Here is an 18409-nt window from a genome sequence, read left to right as displayed (position 1 = left end):
TAGGGCAACAAGCAAAATGCTATAAAATCCAGCGTATTTATGTAACTTTACCTTGAGAATGGTTCGGATTTTCCCACAGGAAAGCCGCTCCCATGTGTGTTGGTATCCACTTTTCCACAGTGCACTGCTACATGGGAATCTTTCTGTTCCACTAACCTCCAATACTCTTGCTATAGCAGAAGAAGGCAGTAGTAAAATTTTAGTCTGATGGACTGAGAAAATTCCTTTAAGTGTACACCCATCAACGGAAGATTACTCTCCACTGACACTGTTGCTCCAGTACAGCACCTCCTCAGAGATGGATATACAGAACTTTACATGTAACAATGAATTAAGACTTAACATCCCTTCTGAAGGCACTTTATGTCCATTTTACAGCTGGCAAAACAGACAGTGGTGAAGTGACTTTGCACAGGAAGACTTTGGAAAAGACTAGAACAGAACTCAGATCCTGAGACTCCCATGCCGGTGTATCTACCACAACCTTTCTGCCTCTCTTTAACTAGTCAGCACCTTTATTGAAGACATTAAGCAACGTCAGGAGGAAGACCAAAGACATCATCTTCATTCTCTTCCTGCCACAGACACCTTCAAAACAGTCTACAGCAATGCTTTGTGATATACTTTGCAGAGCCATCCCAAAATCCTCTATATGGAAAGATATCCCATCCCTAGCTGCTCCCTTGCTCCTCACCTCTATTTCAGCCACTGAAGGCTCCTTGCTGAAGCACATGTTCATGATGTTTCTTGCTGTCCGGTAAAAGGTTGTTAAAGAAACAGACCTACCCTGTGAATCAAGAGAAAACAATTAACAGTGAAAATAATACTGCTGTGGGGACCTTGTGTCACTGTGTGAGCACAGAATTCATGGCCCCCTGCAGATTTCTTTGCTTCCCTGCAGAAGAATGACTTCAGATGAGGAAGTAAAGGGATGCCATAAGAGCAGTCACCAGCAGTGCAGGCAGGCAGGTCAGTTTGGTCACCCAAAGCAGATGGTAAAGATGCAAAAGCAGTGCATGGGTGGGGAGTATGAGCAGTCATGTGGGTGTGAGAGGGAGGGATTGTGCCAGCAGTATGCTTGGTGTGGAGTGGTAGTGCTCTGGGGTGTTGCTGAGGAGGTAGGTGTGGGGTGGTCTCTGTCCCCTTAGGCAGGGCAGAATGTAGCCACCTGTCTGCCTAGTGAATTGTTCCCCATTGTCCTTAGTTAATTCCCCCAGGAGCATAAAACAGGTGCAAACATTTTAAGGTTCCTGTACATTGCCAGAGAGGTGCAAAGGACTCTTCTTTTCAAGGACAGCACGGCCTTATACACGCTCATGGTACTTCAATGATTAGAATTGGTCTAAAAGTTTGGATGGAAAAAATTGCCTACCAAAATGAGGTCCATGAACTGTTTGCTACTGATCTCTCTGGACATGGTCAGTAGCCAATATGAACTGTGTATTTGAGTCCCCAGCCCTCACTTGCTCTTCTGTTGCCTTTGGTGTAACACTGATAATATGGCTGCACAGATCTGTACACTAATAACTATAAGGGCAGGGTCAATATTAGCTACATTAGTATTAGAGAAAAGGGGTTTAGGGATTTCCTCAAATACTCCCCAATTCCATTCTCCATCCACAGTACTGTAGTTAAATAAAATTACCAAAATAACTGTAACTGGCAGGACTCCATCACACTACTTAAAAAAAATAAAACATGCAGAATTTTAAAATATTGCATGACGAATTTTTAATTTGAGGCACAGAATTTTTCATTTGTTAATGCAGAATTCCCCCAGGAGTAAAATAAAAAGCGTAACTTCTCCCCCAGAGTTATTTACTGTGTAAGCCTTACCTTCCTCAGCCCAAGATGGGGAGAAGGGAAAGGACAGAATGTTCGCTAAGAATAGGGCCAACACAGTTCATTGGCCAAATTCACATTTCTTCGTGGAGCAAGTATCTCCAATGTCATTAAAAGCAGTAGAGAATTCCAGCTTTTACCATGGTAAGAAGCAGCCGATTCAACAAATGACCCTAATTCAGATGACATTTTAAAATTTGCACCAAGTTTACTTCCATTTTTAAGGTTTCACTTGTTAAAACACTTTGCACAGAAAAACAGATTAAATTAGTTTATGAAAACAAATGTTGTTCAGGATAGAGCATGCACAAAAAGGATGATCTGAAGCTGTGCTATGCTTCATATTCAGTAACTGCATAGTTTAGTAGAACAACAACAACGTGGCATGGTTCAATATAAATAGCATTTAGGCCAGGGATTGGTTTTGGGGAGATTACAAAAGCAAAAACAGTAAAACGTGCATTGTTTCCTTCCTCCAACTACGTCGTTTCATGATGTCCTTTAGATGGTAAGCTGGATGGCAGAAGGGACTGTCTTATTTTTGTTTCTAGATAGCACACAGCAAACTTTTGAATATTCTCTCACATGTGTAGATTATTCTTGTATTATCAAACTCTCATGTGGACATAAAATAGTATTTTTTCAATCTAGTAAGAGACCAGTAAGACAACATAGCACAGGCCCTTAGTGTACCGGCAACCAGGCTGCCAAAGACGTTAGTAAAATATGGTGGTCAACTTCTTCTCATATGATCCAAAGTTGTAAATTTGAAAATGTAAAAAAAAAAAAAAAAAAAAAAAAAAAAAAAAAAAAATCAGCCTTAGAAGTGTCTTTAGATATATCTCAAGCTAAGTTAAAGGCCTACAGGGGGGAAAAATGTACGGACACAGGAAACACAGCCCTTTAAGGCTTGAAGGTTGGGGATACGGGGATCTGTCTGTACTCTCTGGTGAAAATGCAGCCTATGTTTCGGTGCTTCACATTCTTCCATCACTCTAGACAAAGAAAATAAACTCGAAGAGCTAAGGGATGTGAAGGGGGAAAGTCACTTTGCCATCAACCTATGCAACAGTTTGATCTAGACAAGGTGATATCAATTGATTGCAATGGGCCAGGCCTGATACAACACTTAAAAAGGAATTTCTGCTTACATACCTGAAGTTGATCTCCTGACCCTATATCTACTACTCTTTCCTCTGACACAAATTATTTTCCTTCACATTGGTCAATTCTTTCCCTCTCAACAAATAAAGCAAAATCTAAAACCCAACACTCCAGGATCTAAACTTCTGGAAAACAAGAACTTAACTAGTTGGATTATTTTGCTTGTATTTTTACATGGTGAAGCATGATCTCCAGTAGCAACCACATTACCATTTCTTTTTAGTTTGTGCAAGAACTTTACCCAAGAGTAAACCAGGAATTACGATACTACCATTTATTAAGTCTGTTGATAAAATAGAATAAACCCTCAATATGCATGATTTCGAGTACTGCTTAACTCAAAACGCAACTCAAAATTGGCTGCCCCCATCCCGGGTTTAACCCTCCTCCACAGCCTGGCTCACCTCCCGTGCAGCTCCAGCTCATTCCCCCTCTCTCCCCCTGCGCACCCCAGCTCCAGCCCAACTCCACCCCCCGCTGCCTTCCCTGCAGCCTTAACCCCCTCCAGGCTTAACCACTCTGCCCGCCTCCCATGGCCCCAGCCCACCACCAGCCACCCCAACTGCCCCTTCCACCCCAGGACTTACCTTTCAAAAGGAGCTGCAGGTGCTCCAGCTGCTTCCCCGACTGCAGAACGTGTGTTCCGCTGGGGAAAAAAAGCCCCGCCCCACTTACACGAAATTCGAGTTATGAGAGGGTGTGTGGGAACACAACTCTTGCATAACTTGAGGGACTACTGTATCCAGGGTCCTAACGTTTTTTGTTTTTTTTTTGTTTTTTTTTTTATACAGGGCAAAAAGTTGCTACATGAAGTTTATAAAATGCCCAGGCCCCAGATTCTCAAGTGCAGAGTTGGATGCTCTGTGATACGCAATTTCCTTCATTCTTACTGCCCTTGTCAATCTTTTACTATTCAGGCTTCTAAACCAAATCCTTACATTGTTCTTACTACCAACAGCCTTCAATTTTGCACATATACCTCCCTGCTGACTAATGCTCTGAAACAGTATAACTTTGTCACACAAAAGAGAACAGGACTCTAGACTGATCTTCCAATATTAACTAACTCTCCCAAATTCTAAGATGGGTAGCAGGCCTACCACAGGGGAGAAACCTCCATACCTTACTGGACAGAACCATTAAAAAGACTGAAGTTCTTGATTTTTCTCAACAACAACAACAACAACAACCACATCTTTCAGCCTCTGCCTGAAAGTCACAAAACAGAGAAGAGCTGAAGAGCTTTCTACATGAGAAAACATTTGACGAGGTCTTCTCAAAGATCGTTAAGAGAAAGTATTCTCAGGCTCTGCAGCTCTAAAATGGAGCTGGCTGGAAACAGACTCACTATACACAATTACTACTGAAGTGCAAAACGCCTTTTGACACGCCCTCAGAAGATCTGAACAGTTATACTAAGGACCCTCTAGAAACTTAGAGGTATGAAGCAGAATCTTTGAGACCCTTAACGGAAGAATAACAATGGCAAAATTCTATCTGATACTTCATTCCCCTCGAATGGAGAGAAAGGGGAATGGTATGTAATCTAAGGCCAGGGCTACATTAGGAGGTAAAAATCGATTTTAGATACACAAATCCAGCTATGAAAATTGTGTAGTTGGAATCAACTTATCAATTTTTGCTGCTGTCCGCACAGTAGGAGGTCGACAGCTTCCCTTACTCTTCATGACTGCCAGGAGTACCAAGGACAATAGCAGCACCCTGACAGTTCAATTTCACGTGTCCTTAATGTGGAGCTAAGGTTGCTATCACACATTAGGATCTTGTCCTATACCCTTCTGGAACAGAGGAATTCAAAACTCAAAGATTAGGAAAGGTTCACTCCAGGTCTTCTTACAAGTAACCAGAACAATGTTAGTGTACCAAGAAATGCAACCCTCCCTTTACCACCAAACCACCATCATTAGGTATGCCAAATATCTGCAGTTCAATTGCTGTTTCACAAATAATGCAACCACACAATGGTAGTGCTCATCAATGAACAGCTGCATACTGTGAGTGGAAGCCACACTTGATTCACAGCAGGGCACCTGTTCATTCTGCAGAGCAAAGCACAAAATATATATTTTCATATTTTTAGAGTTCATTCTTGATGCTAGACATTGGTTCTCATTGCATTCCCTTCCCCCTCCACCACCACCTCCTCTGTACAGAAAAGTATAAAAGATATGTTGTCATTTTAGTAAGAGTCAGTATTTAAAATCAGGTGGTCATATTTAGTAGAGCTGTCTCTGGAACCCATTGAGCAAACACTCCCAAATGTGTTTGCCCATACCAATTTTCCCACAGTTTGACTGTGTATGAGAGTTTAAGGAGGATTGCAAGTTTGTAAGCAGCAAACACATTGCGACGTTGCCTACTGTCTCACTCTATTACTCCAGGCTTCCATGTACCCTGGCTGCCTTTGCTAGGGAGGGATGGCGTTCACTAATGTTTAACAGTTCACATGCTAAAACTGGGGTGTGCAAAGGGGGGTCCAGGAATGAAATTTTGTGAGGGGGGAACAGCACAATCAGCTGCTGGGTCTCAGGCTCATCCATCTCTTCAAAAATGTTGAAAAGCATTACTGTTTTTACGTACGAGTGTTCACATCCATACACGGATTATTACAGTTTTTCCACATTCTACAGATATTTTCTCACACGTGCCAAAAGGGGTTTTTAATCTGAGTAAAAGAAAACTTTCTCTCAGTTTGGATCATATTAGCCAGCTGGGGGGGAGGGCCCTGCTTGCTGCAGGGACAAAAAGTGGGGCCTGATGTAAAAAGTTTGCTCAACTCAGCGCTAAAGCATGCGCATTTTAAATAGCCTGAAAGAGGTAGCTGTGTCAGTCTGTATTGTCACAAAACAAAAAAGCAGTCCTGCAGCACCTCAAAGACTAACACGACTATTTACGAAAGCTCATCACCTAATAAATAATAGGGTTATTCTTTGAGGTGCTACAGGACAGCCTTTTGTTTTGTTCATTTTAAAGTACATTTATTAAACTTCATCAGACCTATACTTGGTTCTGCTCTATTTCCAAGGGCTGAACTCAATGCCTTTTCAAACCCCTTCCAGCCCTATACTTCTAGGATTCTCTAGGGCTGGGGTGGTCAATATGCTGTCCGGTCGCCACATGTGGCAAACTGGACACCACGGCGTGGTGAAGCAGCTCGTTAGAAATGCACACGTGGAGCGCTCTCTGCCCTTCCACTTGGTGGGACAAGCAAGGCTGCAGCAAGAGAGGCAGCTCCTTCTGCAGTTCACTCGGGCTGCGGGAGAGCTCCCGTGGGGTGGTTCAGGGCGGTGCAGGTCCGGCGAGTCAGCGGCAGTTGGGCTGGGGTGAGGGGAACACACGGCAATCCAGTCAATGGCTTTGGGACATCACTGCTCTATGGGGTCTGACAATGCAAAGTGCAGCAAGCTTTCCGCGAGATGCTGAAAGTGCATCAATGACAACTTAACGGTATTTAGCACTTTGCTAGGAGACGTTCAACAGGTTCAGCCTCATCATCAGAGTGTTCGTTCCTGGACTTGTCCTTTAATTCTAATGGCTGATTAGGCTATTTTCCTGCATAGGCTCACCACGCCCCACATGGTCTTTCATCTCTCTCTGCAACGCAACTTGGGAAATCTATGCTAGGGTGCAGGTATTTTCTCCCTTTTGTTAAGGCTATATGTGTGGGTCAGTATGTTCTGTTCATGTTTCATTTATTATTACACTCAATATATTAAGTACAAAAAAGGCCTTTTTAGCTACGTGTAAGAAGTATCATTAATATATCTGCCATTAGATAAGGCTTGTAAACTTTTATGTGACAGACACCTCATTAACAGATTGTTTTCCACACAGCAGCAGCCCCAGAACAGAAAGCTCTGCAGCTGACAAACTCCGAGGCAGCACTGTGCAGAAGAAATGCGAATGAACTTTCTGAAACTCAATTGATGAGCTTAGTCCGTCTCTAAACAGCTTTAAAAAAAATTACTCTGGACTGTAATGCTGGGACATTATCTGCTTCATACGGGTGGGTGTCTAACGAGGGAGGGAAGAGTAGGATAGTAACTTACTGGGCACAGATAGTTAGCAATGTATTTCTCCCTCTCAGCAAGGCTAAACAATTCAATCTAAGTAAAAATTACACTGCAAGTTGTGGTGCCAATTCTCACTCAATCGTGGGAGGCTGCCAATAAAATACAACGGAAGTGACAACAACCCTTTGTAAACAGTGAGGGCCGAAGGCTGGAGAAACAAACCTCATGATCATTTGTCCTTAGCAAAATTTGGTGTTACGGTCAACAATATTATTTGCTTTTCAATTTGCACTTTCAGTGACATTAGCTGTGATGGCTCTATCAGGGCGCAGCAGTCTACTCATTGAGCGACTGGCAAGACACAGGCATAAAAGAGTGGAATGTTGTTTTAAACTAACAGGTATTACTTTTTCCACTAAAAAATGAAAGTAAATGTTGTGTATGTTAGGGTAATTGTCTAGTATATTGCTTACAAAGAGCCAGCTCCACAGATGGAGGGAGACTAGCACCACCTGTAGCGCATCCACAAAAATTACATTTTATAGTTTGTCAAAGCCCAGTAAGATCAGGATGGAGTTAATATTCCTCATCAAAGTACTCACAGCCCTTAACAAAGCAGCCTTTGATGCGGGAGCAACACCGTGACCTATTGGCAGGCACGGTGAAGCTCAGAGAACATCTGCTTCAACGCTTTCAGAGAAGAAAAATCAGCAGAAGTGGTCTTTACTACCTTGTATATACACTTGTGTAAGTCGCTAAGAACTCCCTTCTCCTCCTCCTCCTCCTCCTCCTCCTCCTCTTTCTCGATCTCCTTTTCCTGAGCAAAGAGTCGCCGCCTGCCTGTTTTCAATGGGATGTCCACTTCTTTCAACTTGTTACGGAAGCCGTTTTTGTGGACCACGCCATTGATGAGTCCGTTTTTGGGCTCAAACCGGGGCAAGGAATGGAACTTATAGGCATTTTCTGCATGTCCCTCCAAAGGACCTTTCCTCTTCTCTAAGATCTCCTTTTCCAACAGGACTTCCTTCTCGAGTTTCTTGTGCTCCTCAGAGGAGAGGGAGTCATAGGAGAGCAAGTACTGGCAGTAGGCTTCCTGCAGCTTTGCTAGCCTGTCCTGTGCGGTTTTGGGGATGCGGAGCATATCTGCCAGTTTGTTCCATTTCTTGAGGTCAGTCACTTGCTGCATGCCACCCATTTCATTGATCAACTGGAAAAAGCAGGCCAAATCTAGCTCACAGCCTCCTGGAGTCCATGTGTGTGGGATGGTGGGGAGGGAAGAGGGAAAACACAGGGAACAGTTAGGAGAATTGCTGGCAGACTGCATTGAACATTTCTATAACACTTATATGAGATTCAGATTTCAGTTTCTGTTCACTTGGGAGACTCCATTTTCACAAAATCCCCAGTAACACAGATCTATCTTTCCATCCATCTGTCGAAAGGCCGGATTGGTTAAATATTCTGTGTTTCTCTTTTAAAAGTGCCCCCAAGTCTGCCCAAGTTAAGATACATCTGAATTACTAAGATTATTAATAAAGCAGATAATATTTTGGTTTTCATGTTAAGCTTCCCCACAGCTACTTTTGGCCTCCAATTTGGGTTCAGTTGCTGCTTGACAAGTTTGAGCCCCAGCCCTACCTTATTAAATGTACGAAGTTGAACCTAGGTCTCCCATATTCCAGGTGAGAGCCCAAACAATACTCAACTATTCTGACAGCATGCCCCCCACACATCTTCCTCTCTTCCCTCTTTCCCCCTCCATGCTCCCTGAAATTCCATCCTGGGCGTGAGAAACCTTCCCAGTGAACTTTTAGTCAAAATTGAGTTTCCACAAAAAGTTTTGTTTTTGAAGAACTGGCAACTTTTATAAGAAAGGAACAAAGAAAGAAAACTACAACCACCTGTGTCTAAAAATTCCTAACATGTTTTATAGAGGTGTAGAGTAGAGTTTTTAACACTTGTAAAATACGAAACATTATGTAAGAGACGAATATTGCTATTAACATTAACCATTTTTTCCAGATTATTAAACAAATACCTAGTAAAAACCAGGAAGAAAAACGGAGAAAAACAGAGATTCAAATTTCTGTAAGCATCACAAACATGTCTGGCAACTCAGTCACATTTCATCTTTTTGATCTATGGTTTCTAACAAAAAAAAAAGCAAGCTTCAGATGGGTCAAGAAACTGGCACCCACTAGTAATTTAGTAAAGATGAATAGTAACAGAGAGGAAGCCGTGCTAGTCTATACACTATCAAAACAAAAAGCAGTCAAGTAGCACTTTAAAGACTAGCAAAATGGTTTATTAGGTGAGCTTTCGTGGGACAGACCCACTTCTTCAGACCATAGCCAGACCAGAACAGACTCAATATTTAAGGCACAGAGAACCAAAAACAGTAAGCAAGGAGGACAAATCTGAAAAAGATAACCAAGGTGAGCAAATCAGAGAGTGGAGGGGTGGGGGGGAAGGTCAAGAATTGGATTGAGCCAAGTATGCAGACAAGCCCCTACAGTGACTCAGGAAGTTCCCATCACGATTTAAACCACGTGTTAATGTGCCGAATTTGAATATAAAAGCGAGCTTGGCTGTTTCTCTTTCCAAAACAGTGCGATAATTTCTTTTCAGTAACACACATACCTTTAGGTCATTGACAGGTCATTTAGGTCATTCTGTCAATGACCTAAAGGTATGTGTCTCCATTCCAAACGGCTAAATGTAGTACCTTTCACGTTGAATAGTAACAAAGAGGAAGCCGTGCTCACCTTGATTATCTTTTTCTGATTTGTCCTCCTTGCTTACTGTTTTTGGTTCTCTGTGCCTTAAATATTGAGTCTGTTCTGGGCTGGCTATGGTCTGAAGAAGTGGGTCTGTCCCACGAAAGCTCACCTAATAAACCATTTTGCTAGTCTTTAAAGTGCTACTTGACTGCTTTTTATTTTGTTAGTAAAGATGGTCATTTGCATTTTATGATGTGTATTAATTTTGGAAATTGTGCATTAAATTCTTGAAAACTTATGTCAAAGAAAAAAAAAATGAAGACTATACAAACAATTCTAAAATCTAGCGTAAAGACAGACAAATTAATGATAAATTTTCCATCCAAAAATTAAAAAGTTTAAAGAAAGGATCAGTATCAAATTTACTAAAAGGGCAGGATTAATCATCAACAGAAACAGGTTCACAAAGTGACTAAAAGCAGCCTATAAATAAGGAGGTCATAGTTGTAGTGCAAAAAAAAAAATCCCACAACTCTACTGTCATCAACACTATTCCCAAGTCATCCTTATCTCCTCTTTACATCCTGAGAAGGACATGGAAACATAAGAATTAGCCATCTCTTAATGTGAACGTAATATGGCTTGGAAACATTACAGCATCTGAGCATACGGCTGGAAGTGCGCCTTTCCTCCCAATTAACCATACTGTCTTGCAGTATTTCGTAGCCACTCTCAGATTTCTGATCTCCTCCATCCTCTGCCTTGACAGCTTTCCCCCGACCTTCAGCACCTTCCCTCAAGGCAAACTCAGTGATGAGGCTCAGAAGCCTGGAGGCACATGGGGAATTTTTTTTTTTTTTTTTTTTTTTTGCAGTTTTTCCAACTGTGCTGCAACTGAGGCAGAACATTTTGGGCAGACTCTCTTATTAAAATGTTGATAGTGTCTCAGTGGTTAGAGGACACAGATGCCTCAGCCGAGACTGCAGGAGAGATTGTGCTGGAGCTGTAACAATTTTCCAAGTGTTTGGCAAAGCTCTAGGGTAGGTCCAAGTGCAGGAAAAAATATCGTCCTACCTAACAACCATCCCTAGTTAAAACAGCACCACTTCCAGCCCCCAGGAGAAGGGTGGTGAGAACACAACAACAGGGGAAAGGAAACAAAGTAGAGAGGTTTTAATCCTATTACCATTAAACCTTCACGTACAATAGCACTCCAGCAGCTCACAGGTTCTTTACTCATGCACACAGTTGCCAAACAAATGAAAGGTATCTGGTCTGTACGAAGCAAAGTTACATACCTCCAGTTCTGAAAGACTGTGTTAATGGCTGTTTCATATTAATTGGCTTTGTAATACAACGAATATGTGCATGGTTAGTTTAAATCACCCATCTCTAAACGCTTCATCGCATGCTTAAAAATGTAATGTTCTCAAGCACAACAAGATGGAAGTTACTTTCGAATGTCAGAGCTTGAGTTCTTTCTCTGAGTATGCTGTACTATTATTGGTGCTCCATAACATGTGCCTTCATTACAGATTGTTAAATGGTTTCAATTACAACCCCATTTCACGTGGTCATAACTTTCTGAAACACTCATTTTTAGGGTGAAACTTTCAAAGGCTGATCACTGCCTGCTCATTCATATATATTTTAAATATAATGAAAAAATTGTTAACCCCCTTTCTTTCTTTTTTAAAAGGCTCAAAGCAAATGGCTGAAATCCGAGGCTTGGCAAAGGTTACTAAGGATTCTCATCTGACTATTTTTAAAGAAAGTGTTCTGATTTAACGATGTTGGGATTACTTGAAAATTGCAAAGTGAGCAACCTCAGTGGAAAAAAATCTTCATGTGTGCATTTAAGGCCAAACTCTGGCCCCACTGAACTCAAAGGCAAAACTCAAAATACTCTTCCATGGAAAAGGTCCTTACAGCAGGGGTATGCATGTGTGCCCACCTGTTACCGCAAAGAATGTAAAGTCTCTACTGTTGAAGATAACATATTTCTAATCTCTGCACTCTGATCACCTTCAGATTTTTCTTCCCTTTCTCTTCAATATTTTGGTTTAATTTTAAACTTTAAAAGGCACAGTCTTTATGCAGTTAATTTCCTAACAGCAACAATCTTAAAGCTGTGAGACCAGGTACACTCGAGCCAGGAAATTTCATCAAAAAGTTAACATTGCATCTGTAGGTGTTAACTCTGCCATATTGCACATATGTAGTATTTTCTTCTTTCACTTGCCGAAGTAAAAATGAATTTAATACTTTACTTTTAACATATAGACATCAGAAATGCCGTACAGTCAATGCAATGCTGCTAATCTCACCTTTTGGCATTCCCCGAACTTTTGAGAATTTGAGCTCAATCTAAACAGCACAGCAGCCCTACTTTTCTGCAGGGATTGTACTGTAAAATACTAATTGTTAATTCTTTTTTTTTTCCCTTAAATCCACTTGGTCTATTGCACTGCACATTCCAGAGGGGTTCTTGGTTAATTATATTTTTTTCCAATATCTGTGAATTCGTTTTCTTGCATTTTCATGTATTTATGTTGTGAAAACCAAGATAAAGTTTAACATAGGAAAAAAATGATGTGCATACTTTCCATAGAAAGAAAGGAGCGTTTTTAAACTAAGTATGTGAATAATGCCACAGCCACAGAAGCAGCACATCTATTTGTACTATTAAAGATCTGAGCTATCAGTTGATTAGAAGTCACTAAAAAGAGTTAAATAAAAATGTGAAGCAACCAAGATAAATTATTATTTTCCAGACTACTCAGAAAAAGCTGATTTAAAAATAGTTTTCCTAACAACTAAAATGTTTAACTAGCAAGTATGCTCTTTACAAGCCATTGTCACATTTCTTACTTGTGTCATATATGACAGCAGATCATAAACCAAGAATTCTTTTAAATAAGCAATTCTCGCTCAGGCATTAGCCATGGCAGCTACCTACTGGGAGAAATAATGAAACTGCCGTTTTGCAATGAACCACATTTTACTGCCTATTCTTGACACTTAATGATTGTTAAATGTATGCGGGTCACTAGAAATTTGTGATCTTAAGTGTCTGGAGAGGCAAACAGAAGTCAGTTCAAAGAACTTGTTTGGCTGGTTGATTTTTGTTTGTTTAATGTTTCTGAAAGAAGGAATTCTGGCAATGGAAAATGTTAAAATTAATTTTTTAGTTTAGCAGCACTACATAAATTGTAGCAGAAAATCCCCCTGGAAAACCTCTGTAAGCTTCCAGTGTAACTTTAGACTAAGAATCTTAACATTTGTATTTATTATTTTCACAAGTAAGCAGAAGGGAAAGGAGATGGAGTCTTGAAATCTGAGTACAGAGATCCATGCTGCCTTTTCCCCTGATATATCAAAGACGACTCAGGCAGAATTGATATGCTTAAGTGAATCAGCACGGAGAAGCCTGCACTGAACCCACCTGCAAAGCACCTGTGTGAATGCATAACCAGAGGATAATCCAGCACCACCCTGCAGCTTCACAAGGATTCAATTAATCACAAAATCAAATGAAGCACAATGTTTACTTCCCAATGCTTACAAACAGAAGTAAAAGGCCAGCGGGAGCCACAGCCCTTACCAATGAGTGGGAGCTCATCCATGGTAATGCCCTGAGATTTGAGGTGCTTCTTGATGCAGGCCAGCCGCTGTACGTTGGGTCCCCAGCGCCTGCTGAGCTTGTGTATGTGCTGAATCTGTGTCACAAACCGCATTTCATCATTCAGCTTGCACTCAGGCCTCCAGTCTGGAGGAGGGATCACCCTACACATCCCATATTTCTCTACCTGAGCTCGGACTGACTCAATGTATATCAAAGGGTCATGGAACTCCTTCGCAGAGGGCCGAAGGATGGGAATCTCATCCATCATTGCCCAGCCAGACTTACTACTACCCTTTTCGTGCTTTCCTGTTGAGTCGTGTGGCTTGTGCAAGGACTCAGTTTGAGAGGTAGAATGATTTTCACAGGAGGCATTTTCAGTTTTGCTGTGTGCTTGTTTCCCTGGCGTATTCTTTCCAGCAGTTGCTCTTTTCGGCCTATTTCTTTCCAGAATCTTCTCTGGCACTTCCTTTTTCACGTGTCCATTCAGCAAAGGCTTTTCCACAGCTGCCTTTTTGCTTGCAGCTTCTGTCAGGCTGACCACCCCTTTCATTTTCTTGGTGGGTGACTGTATTTTGTCTATATGATTCGTTTCTTCCAGCCTCCTCTTGGAATTGCGCAGCCCCTCCCTCAACTGTCTCCCCACCTCCTTAGTGCATGCCTTTTGGTTCAACTTGCCATTGACCTTAACACCGTTAACAGCGATATTGTTAGACTTGGACACTCCAAGGGATAGCACCTGTTTGCGGGTTTTTGCATTGCTACTTTCTGTTTTCCCTGAGATTGTATGGTGAACAGGTGAACTGGGTTTGTGGTGATTTAGTTTGGTTTCCTTGACCAGTTCTTTCTTGGCTTTGGTGTATGTGACGGTTCCCTTTGTCACTGTTGCAGTGTACTTCACAGTTTTGGATGGTGAAGGTCTGACTTCTCTCATCTTTTTGGCACTGGCTGCATTTGCACCTGGAGATGACATTCGAGTGATTCCATTGACCTTGGAAACCTGGGAAGCCAGGAGTGTCGTAGAGGAAGCAGAGGGAAGAAAACAGAAAACAGAAAAAGTAAATTAACAAAAGAGCATTTGAGAATGGAGATGCCCACAGAGAAAGAAATCACGCAGTCTTGACTACTAAGCAAGGCTGCAGGATATGGTCCCCTGAGGGCAGTCTCTGTATCACAGGTTTCACCCAAAGAGCAGAGCAGGATCTGGACACTTTTAAAAAAAAGAAAAACCAACCAACCAAACAAACCTGAACCGAAAACAAAAAGTCATGCCTGCTCTCTTGGAACATGAGACAGGTGCCTCTGCCCTAGGGAGAGGGTCACCTGACTCATGCAGCTCTCGTTAAGAGTGCTACTCTATTCCTTATCTTTCGTAAAGTTCTGGCAGAATCATGAGGACATGAGTTGATAACCAAAAAAGAACCAACCACTTTATTGTATCTATTGTAACTAGTGAGATGGACATAGCTGATTAACTTCAATGTACGGTGAACAAAATGCCCTCCCCCCTCTCCTTCACTGAACTGAGATTTATAAATCTATATTTCTGAAATGTATAATCAAAACAAAACTCCTGTCTGTCTGTCTATATAGCTGAAACAGCTTTGTACCCAACAGATCAGGATGGCCATGAAAGATCCAGTCTATCGTGCATACTGAGTTATGCAAGGCACTCTATTAAGTTGTTAATACAGAAAACAAATTTGTACCGTAGTTCTGAAATGTAAAGATTTTTTTTAAAGTTTTATATCTGGGCAGTTTTACTTCTATACAGTATATTTTATTGCATCATATTATCCAACTCAAGTGGCTTAAGTTACACATCTAAACCCAGATAAGGAAACTAAAAGTAACAGCCTAATCATGGCAAATACCGAGCATGGACAACAGTCATTAACTTCTAAGGGAACATCTGAAAACCAGGTCACTTCTATTTAAGGAACAAAGTTTAAGATGCCAAATTTAAACATTCCAGCTTTAAATTCTTATCAGATGCATATCTGCAGCTTACCAGCATGCAAACCCCCTCACCTCATATCCTAAATCCAGACCTTCTATATATACACCGACAACACATATTCATACAGCGGGAAAACTCAGTTAATACCTTGGCTCTCTATAATGTACTTCTTGAAAGGATTTCAAAACCATTTTTGAAAAAATAAATGTCATACACAGTCTGAAATGAAGTCATGCATTATTATTCCCACTTTACTATACTGAGACACAGAAAAGGTTAAATGAACTGCTGAAGTCACATGGTGAAATCAGCAGAATGATAAGAGAAACCTAGGAATTCTGAAATCCATTCCACTGCTCTAGCTAATCCCCGCACAGTATCCCTGTAGCTCTCCAGAGTGTGGAGCTGGCATAGTGCCCTTTTAAAACCAGCCAGCATTCTCCTTCCTCTTCATGTGGCGCCAGTTACCGAAGAAACCAAATCCCAGCCGCTTCTAAGGAAAACCCATTTAACCTGATGGTTTCAGGTTTCTCTGTTAGCATTCTAGCTAAATGGGAGTTTATACTGTATATAAAAACTATTCACTTACAATTAAAAATATCTTTGCAAACCTGCCCCACGATTTGGGAAATACTAAAAGAGAGACCTGGGTAAAATTATTTTTGCTTTTTCACTCCCTGGAGCAGCTGTGGCTGGGAGAGCTGCAGAGGTTGCCCCTGCACGTCAGGGTGTATCTTGAGCTTCTGGATTTATAAACAGTAGTGGCCCCCAAAGAAACCCCAAGCAATCATTCAAGAGGGTAGTTAGGAGACATGGCCTCAGAAAAATCCATGGAAGGATCTGGACAACTTTGATAAGACATCCCACTTTCAAAGGGCACAAAAGCGTTGAGCTATTTTACAAGTTCTAGGCCAGAATTAAAACTACCAAGATATAAACCCCTGGAAAATTGTGTTTACCATTAAAACTGCAGCTTACTGTAACCAGTTAGTGCCATTATAAGGCCTCAGCATAGCAAGAGCACAGATCTTTCAGAGCCAGCTGAGAAGCTGAAGGGATTCGTATGCCTAATGCTATCAAACCTTCCACCCTACATTCTGAGCACAGCACTTTAAATCCCAGTCCACCCTTCAAAGCTATTCCAAAGAGGGTTTGAGCTGTTTTTATTATTATACAAGTCTCTTTTACATTTGAAGACACGTTACCCTTCCAAACTCCCCAGCACTAAGACAATCCTAAAGGCTAAACAGAACTTCCTCCAAACCATCAGCTTTTCACAGTAGCTACAACTTTATGGCTTTGAGATGCTCCATTGACTCTTCTGTCCTCCCTCTCAAGAAGCCCATGGTTAACCCTCACATGAAGAAAGACCATGCAACTGACATATTTACATGCAGAAATATTTACCGACTAGAACAGACCACGCTTCAAACTGTATTAGGGTGCGACAAGCTTCTTCAATTGGAAACAAATGGAACAAAGAGCATGGTCGTGTACCAACAGAACATTTGATGAATTCAGGATTTCACACCAGCAGATGTGAAATTCTGTCCAGCTAGCACTCACCTAAGCTTCCTTGCCCACATTTGTCTCTCAGGAGCCAACAGATGATTGGTACCAAAGAAAACAAAATAATTGTGGTAGGCGTTTTCTTACCTTTCTACAGTTGGTATGTCTCCCCCCAATAACCGCCAAACCAAAAATACATACACAGAGAGTCAGCCTAATAAATTGACCGTATTCCCAGCTGCTCAGGTTCACCATATGGGGTCTAGTGACGCAGCTCCATCCCGAGGCAGTGCTTACACTGAGCACATAAGAAAGAAGTCAATTTAATTCAGATAGTAACAAAGTGATTGACATTAGCCTTTATCACTCGTTAAAAAGTTTTGTATTAACAGTGAAACCAGGCATACCAATACACTTGTCTCCAGTTTTCAGCTACTCTCTCTGTTTCAATGGGTATGTAAATTTGTCCTCACACCACTTTCCTTCATGGTATTGACCAAAGTACTCTCCTAACACGTGAAATTCTGTTAGCTCTTTTAAAATTAAACCATCGGGGGTCATCATACAGTCTTGCAGCATTACTTTGGATCATCACAGAGGAGCCATCAATGGACGCAGAACCCTTCAGGATTCCACAGTACCTCTTTTCACCATATTTTATGTTGTTGCTGTGGTTGTTTTGTAAAGACGAAGTATTCCTTCAGGACTTTTTGTGAGACTTGCATTGGTTTACACATCTCTACACAGCACCTATGATCAATTCCCCCCACACCCCCCACCACACACACACACACACACACACATACACACTCTCTCTCACGCACCGCCCCCCACTTGCTACAAATAAAAAAACTGACTAGGAAAAAATATAACTCTTGGAGCCCCATAATATGTCAAGCTTTCTCATCTGTTTGTTCATTCATTTGCAGTGGCAGAGTTGGAGTCTTGCAGAGCTAACTTACCCTACTAGACCAACAGAGGGCCCTACTGAACCACATTTCTTCTCCCCACAATGCTTTGGCGCTGGGGGAGGACAAGGTTGCAAGAACTAACAAGGCAGAAAGAGTGCTATTGACATGTGCAATTACACACCTGAGAGAGAGAGAAAAAGAAACATCTGTATCTCTATGATGCTCTCCACCTTTGCTTCTAACAGGATAACTAACCCCCTCACAACCCTCCGCCATCACCACCAACAGAAATGTTGAAAACGGAATTGTGCTGTGGCTGGCACCTACTGAAACAACTCTTTTTTTTGGGGGGGGCGAACACTAAAGAATTCAACAATGATCAGAAGCAGAAATTTAATGTTATCTCCATTAACTGGCAAGGTTAAATGTTCTGCAGTAGGTTAAATTGCTGTATATGCTATATTGAGTAACCAGCCCTTTTACAATAGCTCACTTAGTAACACTCAAGTTGCCAACAGATTCATAAAAAGAAGGTGCCAAATTTGTTCTAGTACCAAGCTGTGAAATAAAAATGAAGTTTTTTTTTTTGTTGACTTAATTTTAAGCTCACAAAAATGTCTCAACTTTGAGCTGCTTTTATTTTCTTG

The 18409-nt window shown here is 41.4% G+C and overlaps 1 protein-coding gene across 3 annotated transcripts in view; it reads right to left on the bottom strand.

The window, feature by feature from the left end:
- The window catches only part of JARID2 (jumonji and AT-rich interaction domain containing 2), a 305764-nt gene that overhangs the window by 31488 nt on the left and 255867 nt on the right, over nt 1–18409 (bottom strand). For all 3 annotated transcript variants that reach the window (XM_074987636.1, XM_074987637.1, XM_074987638.1), the window contains 4 exons: nt 13365–14382; nt 7771–8282; nt 695–787; nt 52–170 (listed from right to left, as the gene is read on the bottom strand). In XM_074987636.1, the coding sequence (XP_074843737.1) occupies nt 52–170; nt 695–787; nt 7771–8282; nt 13365–14382 (1742 nt within the window). The remainder of the gene's footprint in view (nt 1–51; nt 171–694; nt 788–7770; nt 8283–13364; nt 14383–18409) is intronic.

Source organism: Carettochelys insculpta, chromosome 2 (genome assembly GCF_033958435.1).
Source record: "Carettochelys insculpta isolate YL-2023 chromosome 2, ASM3395843v1, whole genome shotgun sequence".
Taxonomy (NCBI): Eukaryota; Metazoa; Chordata; order Testudines; family Carettochelyidae; genus Carettochelys; species Carettochelys insculpta.
The sequence above is the reverse complement of the archived record's forward strand: the minus strand, read 5'-3'. Positions and strand labels throughout refer to the sequence as shown.